This window comes from Vanacampus margaritifer, chromosome 11 (assembly GCF_051991255.1).
Source record: "Vanacampus margaritifer isolate UIUO_Vmar chromosome 11, RoL_Vmar_1.0, whole genome shotgun sequence".
Classification (NCBI taxonomy): Eukaryota; Metazoa; Chordata; class Actinopteri; order Syngnathiformes; family Syngnathidae; genus Vanacampus; species Vanacampus margaritifer.
Window position 1 is genome coordinate 8,287,781 of NC_135442.1, and position 18,380 is coordinate 8,306,160.

At 36.7% G+C, this 18,380-nt stretch overlaps 1 protein-coding gene across 1 annotated transcript in view; it reads right to left on the reverse strand.

Annotated features, from left to right (window-relative positions):
* Window positions 1-3,699: 3,699 nt before the first annotated feature.
* The window catches only part of ikzf2 (IKAROS family zinc finger 2), a 78,223-nt gene continuing 63,542 nt past the window's right edge, over window positions 3,700-18,380 (reverse strand). Inside the window, exons 7-12 of the mRNA XM_077580608.1 lie at window positions 16,149-16,238; window positions 14,476-14,667; window positions 12,886-13,053; window positions 10,699-10,836; window positions 9,721-9,834; window positions 3,700-4,652 (exon numbers count right to left, since the gene is read on the reverse strand). Of these exons, the coding sequence (XP_077436734.1) occupies window positions 3,850-4,652; window positions 9,721-9,834; window positions 10,699-10,836; window positions 12,886-13,053; window positions 14,476-14,667; window positions 16,149-16,238 (1,505 nt within the window). The 3' untranslated portion in view covers window positions 3,700-3,849. The remainder of the gene's footprint in view (window positions 4,653-9,720; window positions 9,835-10,698; window positions 10,837-12,885; window positions 13,054-14,475; window positions 14,668-16,148; window positions 16,239-18,380) is intronic.

The following is an 18,380-nucleotide window of genomic DNA, read 5'->3' on the forward strand; positions in this document are numbered from 1 at the left end:
GATGTTTTTTTGTCTACTCCAAACTTGAGTTCATGAAAGACAATTAACAAAGATTTTTTTTTTTTTTAATTGAATTGCTTTCTTCAAGTACTCACCACAAGAGCTATGACGGTAGACCTTGGCTTCTTTCTTTCTTTCTTTCTTTGCTTGCATTTTCAAGAGATTGATTTTTTCCCCCCCACACACACAATGTGGAGTTTGGCTCAAAGTGAGCTCTCTGCCATAACGATTGTATAAAGTGAGGCCATATGAAATACTGCGCATGAAAAGTTGAAGTCAAATAAAGATCAGCATTTTGTTGTATGAGAAAACAAGCAAGTCATTAACATGATGAAAAGGACGATACAATATTTAACACCAGAACCTGTTTAGACTTCACACCTCTGACTTCTGCTATGAAATACTGTATATTCTGGGACCTCTAAGCATTTACACTGGGCGTGTGTGTTCATGTGGTAAAGGGGTGAAGTACTGTGACATTTACTTGTACTGCAAGATTAACGTGTGAAAAGAGTTGTGCAAATGTGTACAACAATAAATATTTTAAACTGGATTTGGTTTTTCATTAAAAATCCAAAAATCATCAAAAAAATTGGATGAATGATTAAAGTGATTCTAATTATATTCTAAGTTCACACCTGTTTACTAAATAGAAATTATATGTGCTTCCTATAATGAATATAGCAACAGAAAACCAGCAGAAAACCCAGTTACTATTGTTGTAATTTATTCAAATTGTATAGACTGAGAAAGTGAAACTAGAAAATTTACGTCTGACTTGGCAGCCTATATTTAAGCCCATTGTTTAATCGAATCAAATCATTTCAGAGAAATTAAAGGTAAATCGCAAATGTCGATATGTGAGTGTCGACACAAAATTCACAGCACGGTTCAATCTTGAAATAAAAGGTCCTAATAAGCTAGTCGGAAACATTTTAGTAGTCGAAAGAAATTTTATTACAACAATATCTGACTTTCTGCTCTTACTGAACAGGAAACCCATTCCATAAAAAAAAACATACAGTATTATATTCTTCACAGCAACGTGCCTTCATTTTATACGATTTTTCTTCAAATCCTCCATTCAGAGTTTTAGAGAAAATTATTACAAGAGAAAAATACAAGAGAAGCTCAATTTATGTGCATTGTTTGATCAATGAATCCAATTTATTGGGAGGTAAAAATATACAAGCTATGCAAATACCTGAGCTCCATTTCATTGCTAAAATGTAAAATACATCATAGAACCCCTAAAAATTATATATATATATATATATATATATATATATATATATATATATATATATATATATATATATATATATATATACATATATATATATATATATATACGTATATATATAAGCATACATACAGTATATGTTATACACAGAAAAACTTGATCATTGTTTTGTTCTCATAAGCATGCTTGATTTGTATCGGCTAGATAACAGAAAAGTACATTTCACAGGTTCAAGATGTAAACACATTTCTGTGCCATGGTTTGCACACAGTAAGTTTTGCGGTTGCTTAGCACCAGAGAATAAGAAGGAGAAGAAAAAAAGAAAAAAAAGCTGCCTTTTATTTTAATGAAGATATAATTAAAAAAAAAAAAAAGAAAAGAAAAGCTGAGGTTAATTAAGTTGGTGAGTTGACCTCTGAGGATTATGGTTTGCTTCCAAATTATTTATCAGGTAGTTTAGGAAACTGACATTAAATCATTTTACACATAAGCCTTAAAAAGCGTACTTTTGGTTTTATGAACAGTTTTTACTCAAGGATTTGAATAAAACGTTTTCTCACTGCAAATGCATGACTAAAGTGCAAGGTCGTCTATACATAACACATCTTCTCTTCTTCTCACCGGGTGTAATGAAGCCTCTCAGAGGTTAAAATTCCCTTCTTTTCCTTCACAGTACAAAACAGTTTCGCTCTAAGTTGCATTTTGTCCCACATGACCAACGAACCGATCGTTCTAAGAAGTTTTTGAGGTGTTAATTGATGAGGTGAAAAGATTTGGCGGGCTAAGTCCACAAAAGGACGAATATCTCAATGTACAAACACATTATGCTCATAGCCGCGTTATAATTGAAGCTGTCTGAGGCAAAGTTTAAGGCATTATGTATAGAAAGTACTTCACACACAGTTGGGAGAGAACATCATATTTGAAAGCATATACAAGTAGGGCACGATATCCAAACAACTATTTACAGTGCTTAAGACCCACCCAACAACTTAAAAGTAAACTCCCTACACTTAAATATGAACATGAAAAAGTCAACTTCATATTAAAAGCGACAGCCCACGAACATTCATTCGGTTGATAAGATTTTTTTTTTCTCCGACAGCAACCGTGCTTGTAAACAAGTGCGAATGGACTCGGAATTAGCCGTACTTTAGCTGAGATGCAAATGAAAAGGATGTGAAAGAATGCAAACAGTAAAAGGTGTCATTAAGCAATTCCTCCTAGTTTGGTTTCATCTTTCTATAATATAAGTGCAAAATAAATGGAACGTCATTGTTTTGCTGCAATGTAATCAGATATAATTTCAGTATATTTACAAATACTGTATAGTGAATGATAAAAGGGTATTTTAGTATGAATTGTATTTTTTTGGTGATTCATGTGAACCAATATAAAGTTTCATCCTCTACATGCACACTATTTGAATATAATTGTACCACAGTAGCTATTATTCATAATTTTTATTTTTTTATTTCCATAATGTTTTTTGTTCCAATATATCAAAAGATCATGAAAGTAGAATTTAAAGCAGCGAGCAATGTTTTGAACTGCATTTCATTCTATTTGACATGTGTACTGCTGGTAGTGCTGGATAACGAAGGCGATTAAAAGGTTTTCCCAACAATATTGTTGCTCAAAGTAACTGTATATGCATTGTTGTTGTATTAATTACATTTTTGATTGTCTTTCACAAATCAAAATCAAAAGATCCCCACACACCCCTGATTACAAATTTCATTTACAGCGCCATGAAATCGTATTTGCCAGCTTCTTTTTATTTATTTATTAAATAAGAAGGAAGTGACTAAGCTAAGCTGCTCAGAGAGGAAGAGACGGGAAGAGAAAGGGGAGGGGCGAGGGCATGGAGCAAGTGCTCCGCGTCTCCGCCAATCAGAGAGAGATAGGAGGAGGAGCAAAACAGAGAAGAAGAGAGTTGAATTAATTAGTTTTTCTGAATGCCAACTATAATAAAATAAGATGTTTTTTTTTATCCTGGACCTGGTGAGTAGCTTGTAATGTTTGCTTTGTTCGCTGTTGCACTTAAATTACTGCTCACTATTTTTCTTATTTGATTGTTGCTTATTTATTGTTTGTAGCCTTTTTACCTTTCAATAAAATAAACAAAAAACATTTTTTTTACTTGATAATTGTTGATATTTACAGTCAGTAAAGTGAAATACTTAGTTCACCAAGTCATTTATCAAAATGTATGCTAAACTTGTCGTGAATATTTAAAAGAAAAGCTAAAGTTAAAAGAGCCATTTGAGAGCCAAAAAGAGCCGTCTCTTTTCACTGAGCCGATCCAAATGAACCGGCTCGTCCAAAAGAGCCGAAATTCACGAAGCAGAAAGTGGTTTTGGTCAAAGTAATCCTTGAGGTCTGTTTTAGCAAGCTTTTAAAATGCTTCAATACAACTGATTTGATCTCGTTTATAGCAGCACACACTGCTATGAAGCCTTCATATGCCGTTCAGATTCTCGGAAAAGCTTGTGCTAGTGCTACGCGGGTCTGCAGCAACATTAAAGGTAAAAAAAACTAAAAAATAGAAGAAAGAAAGAATAAAAACCTTCCTCTTACTTGTCTGTAAATTTGTATCCATCTTTTCACTGGAAGGTATGTTCACCACGAACGATATGTGAGGAGAACTCATAACGGTCTTTGCTGTGATGGCCACATATATTACATTCCAGTGGATCCCTGTATCCATGGCAACCCATGTGGATAGTGTACATGACATGGTCCAGGAAGAGCACTTGGCAATGCTCGCACTGGAAGGCCCGCAACTCCCGACCTTCTCGTCCAAACACCCGCACCCCTTCCTGGACCGCAGGCCTTTCGGGGGCTTCTCGCAATACCTCACTGGTAGATCCTGAGCCAGTTCTGGGTGACGCATCTGTCCCGTGATCACCTGAATAAACCGCAGGACTTGAGCGTGACCTGAGACCGGACGGGAGGTTGCTACGGAGGTTAGCGTGCCGTTCCTGAGGGCTGCTGCGAGCCGACTCGGGCGAGTCTCCTCCGCTGTTGCTCGGCGACTCTTCGTGCGCTGACTGGGTCGGCCGACCGTGCCGAGTCAAGGAAGTCGGCCCGTTGGAGATGGTGTGGCTGGGGAAATCAGACGGTAAGGTGGGCTGAGGTGGTAGTGAGTCAATATTCCTTGTGCGCTCCACTCTCTGGTCAAGAGGCAGAAGATGATGGTAGAGTGGGTTGACCATGGGAACAACGTCAGTCATGAGGGGGTGCCCCGTGTGCTGGAGAATGGGCCGAAGGGTTTCTGATCCCAAGTATGTCATGGCGTTGCCCATAGTTTGGTCCATCATATGGGCTGACAAGAGTTCAGCCTGCTTCTCAAACTTGAGGCCCATCTCAAAGCCCATTTCAGGGTAGCTGTAGCGCATCTTTTCACCTGTTTAAAACAGAGCAGGATTATTTGCTGGGTAGTCCTGCGGTCCGGCGTTTATGTTGATTGGAACACAGTGTCTCAAACAAATCACAAAATGGTAGATGTGCGTTATCATGTATAGCAAGCGTACAGATGGGCATTGATGGACGCCCGTTTTGTCGACTATTAACGAATGATGGAAAGCTTTGAAAAATTGACGGACTAAGTGGGTTTTTCTCCGTCAATTGAATCATCATTAACCTGGTCTATTCTTTTTTTTTTTAATTTTTAAATATATACATATATATATATATATACACACACACATATATATATATATATATATATATATATATATATACACACACACATATATATATATATACACACACATATATATATATATATACACACACATATATATATATATATACACACATATATACAGATATATATATATACACACACATATATACAGATATATATATATACACACACATATATACATATATATATATACACACATATATATATATATATATATATATATATATATATATATATATATATACACACATATATATATATATATATATATATACACACACATATATACATATATATACACACATATATACACACACATATATACATATATATACACACATATATACACATATATACATATATATACACACATATATACACATATATATATATATATATATATATATATATATATATATTTTATTTTTTTTTGTGGGGGATGTGGGTGAGTATGTGTATGTGCGTGTGTGTGTGTGCGTGCGTGCGTGCGTGTGTGTATTCATAATAATAATAATAATAATTAATAATATAATAATAATAATAATAATAATAATAATATAATATAATAATAAATTGCCAAATGCAGAAACATCAATGTAAGTTATCACGATGTGGTGGCTCTCGCTAACAGACAGAATTAAGTAACCAGAATTAGGTTAAAAAATTCTATATACGTAGACCATGTTTCTATAAATTTTGATATTTGGTTTTTATTTGAGGCAGATATTTTTTTCCATTAAAATGTGATTTATGAGGAGGTTAGACCATTGGTCGATATTCAGAGTTTGTTTATTTTTCCAGTTAACAAGAATTGTTTTTTTAGCGATAGTAAGAACTACAAGTGTAGATTGAAATTGTTTATGTGGTAAGTCAGTTGTTGTTAGGTCACCTAGCAAACACAAGTTTGGAGATAAAGGTATCCTACAGTCCAAAATAGCGGAAAGTTTTTCTAAGACTTTAGTCCAGAAATACATAACCGGAGTACATAACCATAAAGCATGAACATAAGTGTCTGTAGTGTTTTGTAAACATTGGAGACAAATGTCGGAGTCTGAGAGTCCCATTTTCTTCATCATATATTGAGTAATGTATGTTTCTGTGAATAATTTTATATCAGATAAGTTGTAAATTTGTGTGTTTTGTCATTTTAAATGCGTTTTCACAAACTTGAATCCAAAAGTCAGGTTCCAGTGCTATAGACAAGTCTGTCTCCCATTTTGAGATGGGTAAAGACATTTTATCCGTATATGAAAGCAACTTATATATTTTTGAAAGTTTTTTTGTTGTTGTCGGAGAAAGCTTGTTAATATCTTTAGCTAAAACAGGCGGTTGGAGCGTACCCCGAAGTGTTGGAATTTTTTTCTTTATCATATTTTTAACTTGTAGATAATGTAAAAAATTTCCGTTTTTTATATTGTTTTATTTATTTATATTTTATTTATATTTTTATTATGTGTAATTCATTTCTGCTCCCACACACCTAAATAAAGCAGTTGGTTGTTAAGTTGAAAGTCGGGGTTATGCCATAGGGGAGAAAGCCCACAGGACTCCACTTGGGCTTTTGTCAATTCTAGTGCCTTCCACCAGGCAGTCAGGGTGGCGGAAATCATTGGGTTTTTAAAACAATTGTGTCGCTTAATCGATGTTGTAATAAAGAGTAAACCTCGAAGTCTGAGGTTATTACAATCCTTCTGTTCTAGTTCCAGCCAACCTGGTCTATTCTTCTCTCTCTGAGCAGATGAGCACAATTCGGCAGATAGCGAACAGTCCCTCAAAAGGATGTCCAGTGATGATAGTTTCAAGCTGTTTATTAAACCCCGGTTGAGGATAACTGTAAAACTAGAACGCACAAAACGAAAAAAATTACACGTAGTAAGCACTCAAATGCAAAACATTTCATTTAACTTATCTCCTGAACGCAGTTAGCTCGAGAATAATGCGCAGTGGAAAACGCCATCAACTCGCTAATGTTAATTAGCACGCTATTCGCGACTTTTTAATCACTCAAAGAATGGCTATTCCCACAAAAACATCAGACAAGCATCCCACCAGTACTTAGAGGCATATGATCTTCCTACACTACAAAAAAAAAAAAAAAACTCGGAGCGTTGTAACTTAATCATGAATTGCTTCTTCTACTCTATGTAACTACAAGTGTGTATCTACAAGCGCTGACCCACACTGCCCCCCCAGTGGTCAAAACGTGCGCTACATAAACAGTGCTTGAAACTAAGGCACACACAAACAGGGGCAATACAATGTCAGTACCAACGGACCGTCTCAGTCCGTTAATGATGGACGCCCGTTTCGCTGACGAATGATGAAAGACGGAAACACTGACGGACCGCAGAGTACTTTTTTAATTCGTTCGTGGGACTGCAGTTAAGGCACTCTTTTTCTTCTGTAGCAAACAAGCAAATATACGCCTACCAGATTGGCTAACTTCCTCGCACACCTTTCTCCAAGCCTTCTCTCTTCTGGTTCTATCCCAATACTGATAGCTGGCCGTGTTGTAGAGCTTGGGTATAGCCTGGTTAAAACAACGACGATTACAGTTTGGTTCAACTTGAAAAATGGACGGATTAACGATGACGGAAGGATGTTTCGACTGTTGATGATTGCAGACGCTGAAAATTAATTGGCGTGCACACCTCTTCACGTGTTTGTTATTCCATTACGACAATGCGACACTTTTTTTTTTAAAGTCAGGTTTAAAAGGTGGCATTTTACATTCTGAGATTGCACAGAGAACTTTTTCAACATGCAATTCTCAAGAAAATTTGTGCTAATCAGCTTTCAATAGAAATGCCAGGATTGACCTACAGTAAAAGGAATTGGTGAACCTAATTTGACATTCTCTAAACTTTTGAATGCACATGTCCAACTGTTCAATCTTTAGTACTTTTTAGACTATTATCTAACAAGTAGCTGAATGGCAAAATTCACAACAGGTATTTGATCCATGAATCGACCAATACATTTACAAGGACGTCCGCTTCAATGTATCTTAGAGACTCTTCCTGGCTCTCTGTATCTATCTTTTAACTTACTGATTAATCTTTATAACTCTAAGGGCCCTATTTTTGTAGATTAGTGCACATGCATTTGGCGTAAATTTTACATTTTCATTTCAGGTTGCACCTCTTTTGGCGTTCTTGTGCCTCTCTTGAGCCCTTAGAGAGAATGAGAGGGACCATTTTCATTGCATGGTATCATAACATTCACCCTGATTAAAGCAAATCAAACTTTATTTATAAAGCACCTTTTATACATTAAAATAGAACTCAAGGTGTTAAACAATTAAAACATCCATAGTACAATAAAAAGATAACCCATCCCTCCCCCCAACATCCCCATGATCATACTCACACGCACACATACACACAGTTTGTTTTACTATCTTTGTGGGGCCATCTCATTGACACAATGCATTTCCTAGCCCCTTCCCCTAACCATCAAACATGATTGCTTATCCCTATTCGTTACCCTAACCTCAACCATAACCCAATTCAAACCTAAACTCTAAAACCAAGTCTTGACCCTCAATAAAAGGTCTAAATTTGTGGGGCTCAGCAAAATGGCCCCACAACTCTGTGAAATCCCGAAATGTTGACCTGCGAGAGAAACAGGCGGACTCTGGCAATATTCTTAAGATGGTAAACCAACCGCACTTTCAAGAATTAAAACAATGTTGTTTTGAAAGCAAGCCTGTGAACACACCCTAAGAATGTAACTGCTGGGATTAAGAGGTTTAGTGTGCAGCCAACTATGGTTTAATTTACAAGATTAAGCAATTAAATTCTAGCCGCAGCACACTCCCACTTGCTGTGCTACACAATAAATGGCACAACCAAGACGACAACATATTGAAGCATTTTGGAGATACGTGGGTATAAATATTTGTACTGCTGGGAAGCACGAGAGGTCTCTGGCACTCTTTGTGACATTGTTTACTGTCTTCTCCTGTGAGGGAATTAATAGATTGATTCTTTTGTCAATTTCCAAGAGCCATTATGCAGCCATTAACTACCACGAATTCCTCACAGCATTGAAAAGCCAGGTACATTTTTTAAAAGTGATTGTGGAAGGGAAGTGATTTTTTATTTTATTTTATTTTATTTTATTTTATTTTATTTTTAATTTTTAATTTTTAATTTTTAATTTTTAATTTTTAATTTTTAATTTTTAATTTTTAAGCACAAAGGAGCGGTAAACCCGGTACAAGGAAGGCAAAAGTCAGAACACACTTCCTTTTGAGCTTTAGTCAAAACTGGAGTTTGTCATTTACATGTTGTACTTGATGTTCATTCAATGTGTGAAAGTATGAGGAGTGGAAAGTCCCATCCATCTACTAATGTAGACCAAACCTTCCTGAACAGGGATGCGGTAAGCTGCTGTCACTCAATAAGATTGCAAGTAGCAAAGTCACAGGTGTACCTAACCACAAAATGGAAGAACAAAAAAAAAAACATTTCCTTGCCACTCTGTCCTGAGGCTGCTCTAACTTCCTCAATCTGTGTATTTCATATCTGCCATAATGAAGTACATTACTGGATGGTTGTTCTGTTTTTTTTTCTCCCCAGTACAGAATAGGATTTTGATTTTATAATATAAATTTCCTTGCTTACATTTAATGTACTTTCAAACATCACTTAAAAAAAAAAAGTCTGCCCATCCATCCAGAAATACAAGACCAAGCTGTTCCTGATGAAAAACATGCAGCATTTAACGAGCTGATCATCTGCCGGTGTTGATAAATACCCACCAACAAATTTTTGTGGTGTTGTACTCTTCCTTTTTCCAACATTGCTGTGCAGTCTTTCAATCACAAGCGGCCGCTCAAATGTCATCATAGGCCTCGGCTCTTTAGAAACCTCACCTGTGGAACAAACGTCAAGATAAACAATTACTAAACAAGACTACACAGTTTTTATTGTTTTTGTAAACAGCGTGTTTTTAAATCCACAAATGTTAGCAAAATAAACAATTCATTATAATAGTGTGGCAAACACAATAACAACAAGTGGTACCTCAACTTATGAGATATAAGCTGTAGTTTGGCAGTGTTTTTTTTTTGTGTCTATGTGTTGCGAGCAAAAATTTGAGTAACAAACGCTAAATGGTAAACTTCACAAGCAGACGGTAGTAAAGATGTATTTATTTATTTTTACAGAAGAGGCCAAGTTCATGCTTCAAACTGTTGATTGCCATTCCCAACAAAGAGAATTACACTTTGTGTACTTAACCAAGCCACAAATTTGATTACGCTAAACTAGCTTGATGCTAACACACTATGACACCAGATAAGCTAACGAAACTAGCATTGACGTAGCTGTAATATACAACTCTCTAAGCCAGGGGTTCTCAACCACTGGCCACAAAAAAAATGACTGGACAAAAATAGATTTTATTGATCATAAGAGTGCCTCTGTCAAAAAGTGTGTCTCAATCACATGATACACACAAAAAGTAAGCCCACTAGCAAGCAAAAACAGCAAAAAAAAAAAACATGTCCAGAGAACTTCTTCAAAAAGGGGACCTAGCCAATTGTCAGTCCTTTGTAAGCTTCGAGTTTACGTATTGCAATTTGATGTACAAGCGAAGTCACGCAATGAATTAAACTGATAAGTCAAGGTACCACTTCAAATAAATAAATAAAAGGCTACATTGTACATTGCTGTTGTAACGTGCCGAATTTTATTCAGCAGGTTGCATTGTTTACATTCCTAGAAATCCAAATTACCAGCATAAGGGCTCGTGTTGGCAGTTGGGTCCAAACCAATGCTCTGCAGGTAACTATGGCAGCGTTCTTTGTGCTCCTCGAGGGAACTGCGCTGCTTGTAGCTCCGCCCACAGTAGTTACACTTGTGTGGTTTGCCAACTAAAAGTGAAGACAAAATATGCATCCGTCAATTCATTCACTGTTGCACTGAATAAGAATGGAAATTATTGCTCATCGAATATCGAGTATTTTTCTATGAACAGATAGAAAACCCAAGGGCTAATAAAAGCAAGTTTCAATATTATTCAAGTGTGGGGGTGAGATCGACATACTGTTTTTGTATTTAGCAACCAACCACCATCTGGCGTTGTGCAGATGTTGGATAGACCCTTACAATTAACCTTTCAGATGTTATTCTTATTCATGCAAATAGTCTCGGAGACGCACTTTAATCACCTCCACTACACTACATTACATTTATATCTACCTTGACAAATGAGGAAAAGTCTATTGTGTACATGTGATTTTATTTGTCCGTATCTGACGTCAGGATCCCTTCATTTTAATGAAGGACTCGAGCACAAAAATACCGGAAGCAAATATAAGAAAACACACATACCCGCCCCAAAAAGTGAACTGGGTGACTAAGTCCTGAACCTACAAATGACAGCACTGTCTGACCTTGATTTGAAAGATGCAAACGAGGGGAGAGCAAAAAAAATCGTCTCTGATAGGAAAGTGGGTTACAGTTGACACACTCCACCACTGCTCCCTTTTTAACTGACACTTTCCTCCTGGGCCAGTCAAGCAAGATGAAGAACAGCCTGTCCTTGGTTCCTAGCAACAAAGCTTTTGCGGGAAGATAAATGCAGCTATAACAACACAAAGAGTATGTTTGGCCTTTGTCACTACTGTCGCTGTGTTTAATTTCAAACTACGCTTATGAGACGGTATACACTGTCAACAAAAAATATAAAAGGTAAGAAAGAAAGAAAGAAAAAAAGAAAAAAAGGCAGTTGAAGAAAACTTAGAAGATGACCTTGAATTTATGATGGGGGGAAAAAAATCATAACACAGCAAAATTGAAAAAAAAGATACAATTTGTGTCCCATCCTGAGATATCAAGTATGTTTACAAACTACTTTTTATTAGTTTTGAAAAGACTTTCTTGATACAGTACTGTTTCTTTACGAAGTGGCATTGCCAAATATTGGCTTGGCATACATATTAGGAGTGTTTTCAGTTTCATTTTAATCATGTAATCGGTATGTTTTTTTTTTTTAAGTTTCCATTTTTACTAAATTGTTCTCAAGTAAACTATACATTGTAATGAGATGCAAATCCATTTGCCTCCCCTACAGTTTTGTGACTTTTTTTCATTATCTGTCATTATTTATGGATTGATTGGTTTTATTAAGCATAAAAACATAAGCACATTACAAGTATAAAATATAAGTTGAAGTGAAAAAAGAAAAACAGGAATAGGAAGAAAGAAAAAAAATCATCAGTAATTTTGCAGTTTACATTATTTACTGTAAAATACTATTAATAAGTCTTTTTTTTTCTCCCCAAAACAAAACAAACAAAAAAATCACAAATCAAGCTAGGATATTATAAAAAAGCGGGTTAGTAAGAAATGGCATTTTTCTTATTTTCTTGTTATATTTTTAAAAAGAAAAAGGAACAAAATAGAATCACTAATTTGTAGTGCATTCATACACATTGTAACTCAATATGCTTCACATTGTGTAATTTAATCTAAAACATTTAAAATCAGTTACAAACTGAGAAGTAAAGACATAAAAAAAATATTATTAAAATTACTAAAACAGTGTATAGTGCAAGAACAAGATTTTCGAAAACATGGTTTTCAAAATATTATATTATTCATAGCTATAGGGGGGAAATAATTTTTTTCCTGGATTTAAAAGCATTTACACTTCATTGATATGTAAATTAGGGAACCATTTTATACACATGTATAGAAAAGGAAAAAAAAGCTTTTTAAGGGTCATTTATTTATTTATTGTATTATACATGGGTGTGTGCTATTCACAGGATTTTTCAGTATTTTTTGGCGCATTTGGTGTGGCTTTAGCATCTTATCCAAGCAAGGACTGGCAGACGAGATTTGAGAAAAACTCATCTAACAGTTAAAAAAAGAAAAAAGTTGTTCAGGGACTCAAAGGACGCAAAGAAGAGTCTTACCAGCATGAGTGCGCAAATGACCGGTGAGAGCATCACGGCGGCGACAGGCGTAGCTGCAGAAGGGGCATTTGAAGGGTTTTTCACCCGTGTGCAACTTAATGTGCCGCAGCAGATTTCCCTTCTGAGTGAACGAGACGCCGCACTGGTTGCACTGGAATGGCCGGTCACCTTAAGAAGGCATACACAGGAATTCATCTCACCGCACTTCATTTCAACATATCAAGAAAATACCAATAAGAACTAAAATTCACTGACTGTAAATGTGGGAACCAAAATAATACAAATACCTCTAAGCAAGCCGACAAGCATCTCCGAGCATAATAATAATTGTAAAATAAATACCGATCTGATCGCAAAAAAAAAAAGTAGTCTATGAGAAGGTTAAGAAATATGTCACTTGAAAACATAATGTATGTACTGTAAATTGCAAAACAACACGCAGCAGCAGGAAGTATTTGTTGTTGAATACAGTGTAACTAGTAACTACACTGTTCTCATGGAAAATCATTTGATCAGCAGTCAGTTGGAAAGGAGAAACGTGATCCTACGCTGTGACAACCGCGGCTGTCGTGGCGCCAATTGGAACAGGTTGCGGGGGATTCCAAGGATATTTTTCCCTGATAATAATTTCAAGTCTGAGTTGTTGTCTTGGGAGAAAAAAAAAACACAATGAAAGAAAGGGCTCCACACCCCATTTTAAAGAAAGCAAATTATGTCTTACTCATCTTAAGGACGTTGGGGCGTAAATGCCTCGTTTTGCTCCAAATACAATACCATTTGCATTGATGCTGGTAACGCGCTACTAACTATAATAATAAGTGAGGTCACGAAAGATTCAGTTTATTTAATAAAAACAAACAGTATATGTTTATGTTTAGTGAAATGTAGATTTTTTTTACATTAAGTCAAAAAGGTTGTTTGTATTTCCTTTTTTTTTTAAATAAAAACTTTATCCTTAATGAGATGCATTCATCGACGGGGGGTAAGTGACTGACCGACAACCAGCGATTACCATTGGTCATCGAAAAGAGTGCATGGCTGCCGGTGAGTGGCGACTTGCGCCAACGAATATTTATCCACGTGGGGGGCGACCGGCCTGAAAATTGATCGGCCGTTTGGGAATCTCACAAAATTCCCAATGGAGGTGGCTAGCAATAACTCGCTGGAGGGGCTAGCAAGAACTACCTGGAGTGGCTAACACGAGCGGCTAGCGCAATACGTTAGCAAAAGCTAGTGAGAGCAAAGAGGAGAGAGACGATCACGGGACTAGTCAACAACCACCTGCAGGCCCCAGCTGTGGAATATCAGTGGCGGTAAACCCATTGGTTCCGATGCTAATCAGTAAAGAAACTAAATTACTTTTTAAACCAAGTCATCAGTAGGCTAAAGAAATCCAGTTGTCGGCATCTGCTGAAAGTGACTAACAAAGTAACTTGTTATCTCACTTAGTGACTTTTTTTTAATCAAGTAATCAGTAAAGTAACTGAAGTACTTTTAAAATCAAGTTGCGTTTACAGTCGAGTAATCAGTAAAGTAACTAAGTTACTTTTAAGATCAAGTAATCCATACAGTAATTATGCCAACACTGACCATTTGGTTGTCGGCTGGGTGCATCCACGGCCATATTTTGCCCAGATATTCCATCCTGCGCATTGCTTGGGCTCCCAGCCATCGATTCCACCACAGATGTCCCTTCTTCTCCAGTTTTGGGCTCACCCACTGGACTACTGTTGTCGGCCTCTTCACTTGTGTCTTCCTGCTTTATCTGTTTATCGCTCAGTTCTTCAAGACAAAAACAGGGATGGATCATTTTTCACAACTCAACTTGGATTATCCATGATGTTGAACAGAACTGAGCTAAACTTTTATTAGTCGACTCGGCTGGAGGATAACACCGTAACATGGCAACTGAATGTGTAGGGAAGCTTAAGGATGGACTGACATGATGCCCAAAAAAAAAAAAAAAAAAAAAAAAAAAAAGGAGCAAAAGATAAACAGGCTGGTCTGGTTCCTGGCTGTCTCCAGGGAAAGAGGGAGTGGCTGAAGGCCGTGTCATTTGTAGCACCTTCCCAGCAATGGACACCAGCGCAACGATAAGGGTAAGACGTTGCGAAATTGTGCGTCTGTGTGTGTGGAGATAGTCGCTCTGCACAAAGCTATGCCTACCTGCACTCGCTTCCACTTTGGACCAAACTAGAATAGAGAGCAGTACGCAGGCCTTTCTTAAACTAGTACACAACATGGACAAAGGTATTGGGACATAAATTAATAAATGAATCAGGGGATTTGGTTTAACATATATTCTCCCTGAAACATTAAGTACATTCAAGACATTTGGGACAATTGCAAGTTTTCAACCTTATTGAAACAGTTTGGGGAAGCCCCTTTTATTCTCGCCTGACTGTATCAATGAGTGTGAAAAAACTTGACAGAGTCATGGCTGATGACTCGTATTTAGATTTAGTTGTGATTTTGATGGTGAGAGTTACCAGACTTATAGTAAAAAAAAAAAGTTTGTTTTCCCTATCACCACACTTGCTTTTTTTTTCTTCATTTGTTTCTTTCTTCTCGTAAACGTCTGTTGCCTCTGGTGTGAAATGTCATCACTGATAAAAAAAAATAAAAAAAAAGGGGGGCTTTGTAGGTTGAGGAGTGTGTGAAAATGCCAAGACTTACTGGTCCAGATGATCCGGTTTTTGGGATTTACAACAGCAAAAATAATGCTGTGACCACAATTGGTTGTTTAACTACAGCTTCCAATCTGACTACATCCCTCACATGTCCCTGCAGGCAATCAGAGCCGCATTCAATTTAACCCTTTAAATTTTGGGGTCATAGGAGTTGAATGATGAAAGAAAGAAATTAGCAGAAGACATTTCCACAAAGCTTCTTTATATTTCTATATATAAATAATTATATTTCCACTTTAGGAGAAACATTATGAACAAGCCTCGTCTTTACGTCCGTAACCTGGCAACAAGGAGCGAACCTTGCATCTTTACATCTGTCTCCTCTCAGTGTGACTGAGTTGAATATTTCAAGCAGTCAACTGAGGATTACTTGAAACACTTTCTGCTATAAATGTATTTCACGTTGGAAGCAAATTATCAACCGGGGCCTTCCACAAAAGAGTAGTGCACATATAGCACCTGAGATAAAATGATAACAGAGGTTGTGGCAAAGATGTCATTTTCACATGCCAAATGGGTTAGTGAGTGACAGGGCTCATTTTAAATATCACTCTATATACTGTGAGTACTCACCACTGGGGGAATTATGACAATAAGGCTCATTTTGTCCATTAGATGTTGACATCCTTAACGTCTCCTTGCCTGGAGAGCACTGGCCATTACCTATAAAACAAAGTCAACAATTTTCACTTTGCTGTTTAAAAGGTACCAGTGGCGACTCTGCATTCGGGGCAAGGGAAGCGGTGCCCCATCGGCTCCAGTAGATGGCAGTGTTTCCATTTATTTTAGAATAGTCATTTAATCAAAAAAAAATTGTGCATAAATAAAATTATGTGATAGTCCTTCCAGTGTTGTTTTGGAGTAATGTATTTTGTGCGTCTGACGTAATGTTTTTGACGGCTTCTTTCCTTTGGCACAGCAACATTAGCCCATTGTTTGTAATTCCAGCGGAAAACTCTGCCTAGCAACGCAACAATTTATATATATATCTGCACAATATCTTGTAAGCTTACTTCGGGTCTTGAAACTTGCATTACCAGCCAAATTGGCTAGTAAATATTTTATGACCAACCGCCAAAAGTTTTATCGTGCAACTCAACTGGTTTATGTTGTTTATACAATTTAATATACGCATAGCTTTGCTACTTGTTGTCAAATTGGACAAAACATAGCAGATGTGAAGAACACCCTCAGTAATCAATCATGTCACTGAAAGGGACAATGAAAGTATAAAAACTGGGAGTCGAGCAAGATAGATTGTGAAAAATAATGCATTGACGTTGGCGTCTCAGCTGAAAAAAAACAATAATTGGTGATAGAAATCCCTTCAGTCAAGGTCAGTGAAACTGAAAATACATTGAATTTCTAGCAATACATCGCATACTTCACATACTGTACATCTGCAGATACAGGGTTTTCTTTATTAGAGCGTAGACCATTTTCTACAGCGTCTGTGTCTGAATGGCAACCGTGAAGTCAACACCGCCGAATGCAGAAGAAAACTAACTGAACCGACCTTATGTAACTATGGCATCCTAATGTCCAGCAAACATGGATCGGATTGCAACCTCTCAGCAGCTCAGGCTATGGATAGCCTGTGTCCACTCAGAGGGAGAGCAAACCAATCCCTTATCCTCTTACAGCCTCCTCCATCGGGGTCACTTCAACAATACAGCGGCTACAGGCAAACGCCCCGACTGTCGGCTCACCTCCCTAAAGTACCAACCAGGCTGTGAGTCATCCCTGAAAAGCTTTACAAACAAAATACCCCAATAAAGTCATCATACACGAAATAGCTTATAACGGGAACTTTGAGGAAGGTTACAGGATGCCTGCAATGATTAATAAATTTGTCACAACCTCAACTTTGTTTTACAAGCTGTGCTGTGGGCAGCCCTGAGAAAGGCACACTGGAAGATAGTACCCATGACACAATGATTAGGTCTGGGCTCGGGTTGCGCGACTTGGAGCAAATCTCAGGTGACCAAGGTGAGTAACCCTGTGGCAATCCTGTCCTGGAGACAGGATTGGCCCAGATTTGTATTGAAGAATTTTCCATTCCTTTACTGCAGTCATTTTTTTTTTAAATGTATCTAAAATTGCAATTGAATAATCTCACGGCACAACACCAAACAAGAAGTAAATAATCTTAATCTCATCTGAATTTACTCACAAACTGATTTACTAGTTATGGAATCTGGGCCTGTTTAAAGTTCTACTGCTGAAAAAATACTTTTTTGCATTTTTCTTGAAGTAAATATACATGGGTCGAAATCGACCCGTAACACCATAGATGTTACTATAGTCAATAATATTTAAATTAATAAATAAATAAAACAAATTAATTTAAGAGATGTGTTCTAATAGCCCCCAGTAATAGTCAGGTAACACAACAACCTTGTATTTATTTATATGATCCTCTTGGTGTTTATTTTATCAATTTTTTTTAATTGAAATCGAGGGGCATACTGACAAAAAAGGCCCAGAAGCCCACACCAAAAACATTAAAACTAATATTTTCATGGATAAGGAAGCCTAACAAGCCAACCAAGAGATGAGAAATAAATTGGATGATATCTACTTGTTTTTAGTGTATTTTACAGCTGATTTAAGACACGGGTCGAAACCGACCCGTTAACATAAGAGGTGGTAACAGAAAGTTAACACAAGACGAAAGTTAAAAGAGACATTCAGTGCTCCCTAGCGCCATCTAGTGGTGAACTAATTCATTAATTTAAAAAAACGACTGTTTATGTCATTAGTATGCAAAAAAAAAAAATATATATATATATATATATATATATA